General features: G+C 35.9%; 1 protein-coding gene and 1 non-coding gene across 2 annotated transcripts; both read right to left on the minus strand.

Moving 5' to 3' along the window:
- Positions 1–1,301: 1,301 nt before the first annotated feature.
- TRNAM-CAU (transfer RNA methionine (anticodon CAU)) lies at positions 1,302–1,386 on the minus strand. Its single transcript is given in 2 exon segments — positions 1,302–1,337; positions 1,349–1,386. It is a non-coding gene; the product is annotated as a tRNA-Met (tRNA).
- Positions 1,387–2,347: 961 nt separating this feature from the next.
- On the minus strand, positions 2,348–5,161 carry LOC145069940 (wall-associated receptor kinase 2-like). Its single transcript, XM_079016878.1, has 4 exons — positions 4,200–5,161; positions 3,960–4,109; positions 3,695–3,880; positions 2,348–3,599 (listed from the first exon to the last, which is right to left on the minus strand). The coding sequence occupies exons 1-4, from the start codon at positions 5,128–5,130 to the stop codon at positions 2,380–2,382; spliced, it is 2,487 nt and encodes an 828-aa protein (XP_078873004.1). The 5' UTR covers positions 5,131–5,161; the 3' UTR covers positions 2,348–2,379.
- Positions 5,162–8,463: the final 3,302 nt, after the last annotated feature.

The raw sequence follows: 8,463 nt of genomic DNA on the forward strand, positions 1-8,463 counted from the left end.
ATCCACGTCTACGCCCCTCACCCACCTCCACTGCCTCCAACCCTCACGATGCTTAACTCTACCTCTCTGAGGGCAATTCTAGGTTGAAGACGCGGGTAAAGTCGGTAGACCACCGCTCTTACTTCCACTCCATTATTGACATCCCTTGCCTTCCCTTTCTTCAAACCGCCGATCTCTCCCATCGTATCCCGCTTCCTCTCGCTCTCACTGATGAAAAATCTCCTTCCCAAATATAATTCATCATTTTAGGAAACAAATCAAAGAAGAGAAACTCGAAAACTCTTTATTACAATGTGCGCCTCCACCGCCTCTCTCCACAATCGCTTCACTCAACAATGTTAGAGATTTCTATGAAATTTGAATTGCAAATTTTGTTTAATCGATTTGAAGTTCTACCTCACAATTGTTGAATCGTAGCCCGTGTAACTAAATCAATTAGGTTTTTAGTTTAGTATTTTCCATTTCATAGTTTCTTATTTCAATCCATGGTAGGGTCGATTTTATATGTGATCCTTAATAATTCTTCTTCTCTGAAATCCTGTTGATTGTTTTGTTTATATGTTGCAAATAGTTTTATGATTTTTTGATTTGATAGCAACCGCCTGATACTAATGCATATAAGGTGCTTGATGAAATGTTTGGTGGGATTAAACAAAAAGATCAACTATTGAAGAGAATCGTGTTTTGTTATATTATCTATGAAGTTCTTTTTTCAATGGTTGAAGTGGATATTGTGTTGCAAAAAACTGAAAATGGTATGAAACCCTTCCACTTTTTTTCTTTCTTTCTTTACAACATAAATTCTTATAAGTTTTCATTACAAGCAATCTGAATCAACCATCCAACTCTCAAATTTATATAAAGCATTATACTTCAGTGTGGCTGATTGTATAAAGCATTGTACTTCCATTTGTACCAAAACTAACAAATGGTTTTAGTTTTTGCAGGAAAAAAATATTAAATTTTCTTTTGCCCTGGTCATAATTGTGGAATTATGATTTTGGTTTTCTTAACAACGTATAGATAGGCTCTCTGATCCTTGATCATGATTAGTGGAAATCTGGCACTGTTTGATCTTTATCGAGGGGATCACTAGTAATTCATTTTACTTCACCAATATGCAAAAAGACTTAAATCCCTGTAATTCATTCTATTCTAAGCTTACTTTAATAACTCTTTAAATCTTGTTTGCAGTCAGAAAATGTATTCAATCAATATTTATACTTCAAGAAGACTATCAAATTTGTTGCAGAACCCATGTCCCATTTGAGAGAAAAAGATTTATAAAGGAAAAAAACTGATGGGGTGAGAGAGGCTCGAACTCTCGACCTCAGGATCACTCTTTAGCTATGAGACCTACGCGCTAGCCAACTGCGCCACCACCCCAATGTGAAAGCTAAGATGATTTTGTATATTGGTACGCTCAGAATAATAGCAAAATACAGACCACCAGTGCATGTGATCTCTGTTGTTATTCCTCGGCTTAAAACAAATCAACTACGATGGACATTTACTGGTGCTTTTGAGGTACACAACACATTATCAAATGGTCTAATTTAATTACTTACTTAAAATAAAGCATCTAATTCTTCTGGTTTCTAAAAATTCTAGGCAAGACAAACTCTTATTCTTATAGCTGGCCTCTTTCGAATACTTGCAGATCCTCGACATCCTGTAAGATTTCTCACCACTCCATATATATTTTTAGTTCCATATATATTTTTATAGTGCCACATCAGCAATCATATTCCAAAGTCATCTAATTTTATGAGAACTCAAGGGAGGCACGCGCAATTTTCTTATTTTATATTAGTCCATTATTTGGAAACAGCATAGTCAACAAGTGCAACAAATGAGTCAATCTTAAACATCTCATTGGATCATGGAAAAGCCATTGGTCTCATCAAGTCCCATGATCGTGTTGTTATTTGCCAAAAGGTTGATGATGATTCTGCCGTCAAAATTATCGAGCTTCAAGACTAAATCACTAAATCACCTTTTATGAGATATTTCTGAATCTGTTAATGAACAATTTCACATGTCTGGATTAAAAATACACATATTCTACAACTATAGCCAGAAATAAAATAAACAGATTATGTCATTTCATTTGAAATATTCATCACCCAGAGTGATTCAACAAAACTAACACCTAAATTTCATGTATCCCTTTTCCCCAAATGACCAACAAACAAGACTTGTAAAATAACATAACAAAAACAGATCAACCAACAACAATACGCTACAAAACAAACATCAAATGTTGTCTAATTTCTAAAATCTACCCATGTTTTGCTTGAAAATCGGTCATGAAAGCAACCACCTTATTAGAAACAAATCAATTCAATGAGCTTGAAAGAGTTGACTATATTGAATAATTTATGATTTGGGGTTGTTCATTGAATATACAAAACTACTATCAATACTAAACCTCGAAGAGAGTTCACTCTTATTAGAATACAAAGTAACCGACTCACCATAAATATCGTCTTGCTCGTTCTCATTATTTAAAAAATTTACATTTTCAGCGCCATGTCGATTTGCGTTCGCCCATGGATGTTGAGTAAACTTCCGCAAACCCTCAAGTTGAATCGCCACTTCTTTCATCGTAGGCCGCTCATCGCTACTAAGATTAACACATCTTTTCACAAGCTCACCAATCTCCTGAAGTTGGTCTAGGGTTCCTTCCCTTACAACTCTAGGGTCAAGAATTTTATACAAACGGTTTTCTTCAAGTGCCATTACAAAATACCTCGCCAAATTCCTTTCTTCCTCGGTTCTTTCCATACACAACGGTTTTCTCCCTGTTAAAATCTCAGCCAATACAACTCCAAAGCTATAAACATCGCTCTTTTCGGTTAACTGACTTGTGTGGAAGTATTCAGGGTCTAAATACCCTAAAGTCCCTTGAACTAGTGTGGTTACTTGTGTTTGATCTATCGGGACTAATCTTGACGCTCCAAAATCGGCGATTTTTGTGGTGTAATTATCGTCTAATAATATATTTGCGGACTTCACGTCTCTATGGATCACAGGGGTTGATGTGGCTGAATGAAGATACGAAAGTGCACCTGCGGATTCTGCAGCTACTCTTAAACGATTCTCCAGTGATAACCAATTTGTACCTTTGTCATGAATATGATTGAAGAGAGTTCCATTTGAAACATATTCATAAACTAGCAATGGGACCTCGCTCTCTAAACAACAACCCAAGAGCTTGACCACGTTTCGATGGTTAACTTGTGTTAAGATAACGACTTCATTGATGAACTGTTCGATTTGGGTCTCGTCCATTACACGAGACTTCTTGATAGCAACCACCAAGTTGTTGCTAAAAATGCCTTTGTATACAATTCCATAGCCACCACGACCCAAAATCCTGTCTTCAGCGTAGTTGTTGGTGGCTTTTTCTAAGTCTTCTGCGGTGAAGACTTTTGTTGAGTCAACGCTGCCTTCGCTGCTCATGATTCGTTGTTTCAGTAGTAAACCACCGTTTTGCTGAAACAATTTCTTCCGGAGTTTGATAAGGTTCCTCTTCTTGACACCAAAATACAGCCATGTTGTTCCAACTAAAATGGCCAAGAAACCAAATCCCATACCTGCATGTTACCATGTTAATTAAAGAAAGACGAATCAACTGCCCGATTAGATCTATAAGACGTCAAAAACAATAACAATACAACTGGGAAATTACCTAAAGAGAATTTGATAACCGGGAACTCTGAATTTTCAGCATCTGAATTTTCTGCAACGCAACCTCGACCATTGCTAAATCCATCTCCGACATAGCCATCTTTACAAGAACAAGAGTAACCTCCAGGAGTGTTGGTACAGATCCCCTCGCACAGATTTATGTTGGGATCTTCACATTCGTTGATATCTTGAAGGCAACCAGAAAAGTTGTTTGTTTCTATTTAGCAATAATAGAAAGGAGAATATTAGGTTTGCAAAGCTCTAACCTTGGCAGCCTGGATCAAGATATGGCTGACCCTCATAACCTTGATTACAAATGCATTTATATCCTGGAATTCCAGGTTCAGAATCGATACAATGAGTGTTTGCTTGGCATTTCAAGACACCGGCATTTCTTGCCTCGCTGCAGCTTAAGTCTTGAAAGTCAAACAGAAGAAATAGTTATCTATCTTTACATAGCTAGTAATAATAGAAAGGAAAATAATTTTTGTCGGAAAAGATCTAACCTTGGCAACCTGGATCAAGATATGGCCAACCCTGATAACCTTCATCGCAAATACATCTGTATCCTGGAACTCCTGTATCAGAATCGATACAATGAGTGTTTACTGGGCAAGTCAAGACACCGGCGTTTGTATTGCAGCTCAAGTTTCCGATCACCCAATCAACCAATATCGGAACACTAGCCTTCGTCCTGGTTTTGAAATTGGGGTCCATTAAATCTGACACCCCACCAAATGTAAACCGTTCTTGTTCGCTCATAAATGAGAAAGCACAAGGATTAAAAGACCATACATTCGAGTGGTTCGAGGCTACACTACCAAGGGAAATGTAGTAATACTTCATTCCCTTCGGTATCGAAACCTGACAGCACCCTACACCAGCACATGACCCGTTCAAGACTTCCTCAGGTTGTGTACACAGAGCGAGGCAGCCGTTGGTGAAGTTTATTTGTTGAGGGCCGAGAAACAAGGCCATGTCGTCGCATCCGATTAAAGTGAATTGATTTCGTTGGGAAAACGTAAAGGGTGATGTCAAGCCTAGACTTGTGGAGATGGGTTCATCATTGGCGACGCTTCCAAATTGATCATAACACCTGCTTGCCACTTTGTTAGCGATTCGGAAAGTAGAGTCGGAGATATCTAGAATTGGTAGACCACCGATGAAGGGTTTGGGAGGATTAAAAGTAGTGTTGCAGGTCATTTCGAACCATTCGCTCAGAAAGCAGCCTGGACCGATACCAAAGGGATATGGAATGGTTACGTTTCCACATTGGCTTTGGCAGCCGGGTTTGGTTAAGTTGGCGGCTTTTGTGATGGTGGCAGCATCACCTGCGGTTGTGTTTGTGGTGGTTGACTGAGATGTAGACGGTGTGAATGTGATTGCTAGGCAAAACAAGATCAACATACATACAGGAATACTTCTGGTCAACTGCATTGTTCTTGACGATCGAGGAAGATCTTCTATCCATGGAGAACGATTTAAAGAGACGAAAATAGGTTTTATTTTCCATTGTTTATTTGCGATGTACCTGGCATTTTGTCAAGTTGTTATATTTCATGTATTTTCAAACCATTCACTGAATCACGACTTCATATGTCCGTTGACTTTTACTTTGGGTGAAGAAGGGAACGATGGAAGGACTGTAATTATATTTATATTTATATATATAATTAAATCTGTGAGACCTAATCAACAGTATTCTTTATGTGTTTCAGACTTTTGCCACAACATTTTGCACAGTTTGGCAACTTTCGCCCCTCAACCATCACGACTGCTCTCTGCCGATTTCTCTTCACCACCATCACAAGAATCTTCTCGACCTTTATTTTGATACACCACCATTGCAAGAATCTTCTCGAACTTTATTTTTATCAACGTATATAAAATGAGGTATGCTGCCTTCCTTTCTTCCGTCTCCTTCGTCTTTCTTTGGTGACATTGTTTCTCACTATCGACTGCTTCCCTATCCACTAGGTACTTCCGTCGTTTGCTTCTTCGTCACACAATCGGTTTCGTTCCGCTACTTTTCGACTTTCGTTCTGATTACACGGTGGTTCAAAGTTCGATTTTTGACTGCTTCAGAGTTCAATTTTTTTTTACCATTTGAGAGTCAACTTTCGACTTTAATTAGCCGAGCCCTAATTTATTTTGTGTTATCGATTTTGGCAACGAATTTTGCACACAAAAATAGATGGAATGGTCCGGTCTACAACAAATGTCGAAGAAACTCCACCGCCTTATTTGCAACCATCAAAGACGGAGTAAATTTTCCACCACTGGTCATACTCTCAACTGATACGTCTTCCCCCAATTTCTACGGTACGTACGTCTAAGTTTAACCCCAATTTCTCTTGGATCGACTAATCCTATTGTTTTGTTTTTTTTATTCTACCAAATGTTGTTGAATTTTCAGTGAAAGTATACGACTGGTTTTGAATACATGTATGAATGGTTATTATTGATGTGAACTCAGACACATTTAATCGTTTCCCCTTTCAGACGTCGCAACAAGCTTGAAGAAAGTCTTAAAAAACATGGTGAGCTCATTATTTGTTTGGCTTTCTTTTGCTGTTTATATGACTGATTTTGAGAAATTGATAGGGTTTTTTCCATAAAAAACCTTATATTTTGATTTTTTTTTCTTTTTAGACCAAAAACTTTTAGTTTTTTCGAAAAAGACCCAGAGTTTACCGTAAACTTGTTATTTCGGACCCTAACAAGTCATCAACAAGTAAAATAACTGATTTTTTTTTTCATAAAACACCCTACATTTTGTATTTTTTTCGGTTTAGACCAAAAATGTGTTTTTTTTTTCAAATTTATCTCAAATACTATTGTTTTTGCTTTATCAAGTTGTCTCCATGAAATGTTATGTGCTCATTAAAAGCCGTATTTCATTGGCTTTGGATGATCATTTCAATTCTCTGTTGGAGTTATGTCATTTGTCTAAATTTTTCATGGTTCAAAGAATCAAGAATCCGAACCCTCCTCGCTATGGTCCTAAGTAACATCTATGAACTAGATTTGTACATTTCTCATTAACTAGACATATTGGGGTTAAGACTCAATAATAAAAGATTTAAAAATGCATCATTTATAGCAACTTTCTAGAAAACATTTATCAATGTAGTAGTGTCGTTGTTAATGTAATATAATTTAATTAAAACTTCATTTTCAAAAAAATTAGATGAGGTAAGAATAGAAATTAAAGAATAGAGAGAGTACCCTTTTAGAAACATCATGATATGATCAAAATATGTAAATCACCTACACTCTTTGAGCGAGTGCCGACAAAAGAAAGAGAGAAGACGATGACTTAATTTTCCAAAACCTTTATTAACAAAATTATCTACCTCTCTAATAAAAGAATCATTTATAGCCACGTGTCACTTTTCTAAACCCATTAAATGCCACATGTCATTCTCATATGACCCCTTAATTTTATTTTCGGCTCATATTCATCATCTCAATCTCAATTTGGATACAAGTCATATCTCGAAAAATCAGCCAACAAATTTGAATTTCATTTATATTAGTCATTCAAAAAACGTAGAATCCTAATTTCAAATTTAAACAAAGTTAGAGTAATTTAGAACTAAAAATCTTATTCTAACTTTGTTTAAATTTGAAATTAGGATTCTATGTTTTTTGAATGACTAATATAAATGAAATTCAAATTTGTTAGCTGATTTTTTGGGATATGACTTGTATCCAAATTGAGATTGAGATGATGAATATAAGCCGAAAATAAAAATTGAGGGATCATATGAGAATGACATGTGACATTTAATGGGTTTAGAAAAGTGACACGTGGTTATAAGTGATTCTTTTATCAGAGAGGTAGACTAGTTTGTTAATAAAGGTTTTGGAAAATTAAGTCATCATCTTCTCTCTTTCTTCTGTCGACACTCACTCGAAGAGTGTAGGTAATTTACCTGTTTTGATCATATCATGATGTTTCTGAAAGGGTACTCTCTCTATTCTTACCTCATCTAATTTATTTTAAAATGAAGTTTTAATTATATTATATTACATTAACAATGTCATTACTTCATCGATAAATATTTTCTAGAAAGTTGTTATAAATGATGCGTTTTTAAATCTTTTATTATTGAGTTTTAATTCCTAATATGTCTAGTTAATGAGAAATGTACAAATCTAGTTCATAGATGTTACTTAGGACCATAGCGAGGAGGGTTCGAATTCTTGATTCTTCGAACCGTAAAAAATTTAGACAAATGGCACAACTCCAACAGAGAATCGAAATGATCATCCAAATCCAATGAAATACGATTTTTAATGAGCACATAACATTTCATGGAGACAACTTGATAAAGCAAAAACAATGGTATTTGAGATTCATTTGAAAAAAAACAAAAAAAAAACAAAAAAACACATTTTAGGTTTAAACCAGAAAAAATACAAAATGTATGGTCTTTTATGAAAAAAAATCAGTTAGTTTACCTGTTGGTGACCTGTTAGGGTCCGAAATAACAAGTTTCCGGTAAACTTTGGATCTTTTTCGGAAAAACTAAAAGTTTTAGGTCTAAAAAGAAAAAAAACCAAAATATAAGGTTTTTATGGAAAAAACCCCAATTGATATGAGTTTCTTGTAACCAGTTCATAAATATGATCAAGGCAAGCCAAAAATCAAGGTGTGTTGAAGCTTTCACCTTTCTTCAAACGCCAGGAAAGCTCGACGACAAGAGATTGGCTGCAATCTAATGCACAAGTGAGCATCTGAAACTATACCATTGTATATCCGAT

The sequence above is a fragment of the Lactuca serriola genome, chromosome 8, assembly GCF_051521515.1.
Source record: "Lactuca serriola cultivar US96UC23 chromosome 8, Lser_US96UC23_V15, whole genome shotgun sequence".
Lineage (NCBI taxonomy): Eukaryota > Viridiplantae > Streptophyta > Magnoliopsida > Asterales > Asteraceae > Lactuca > Lactuca serriola.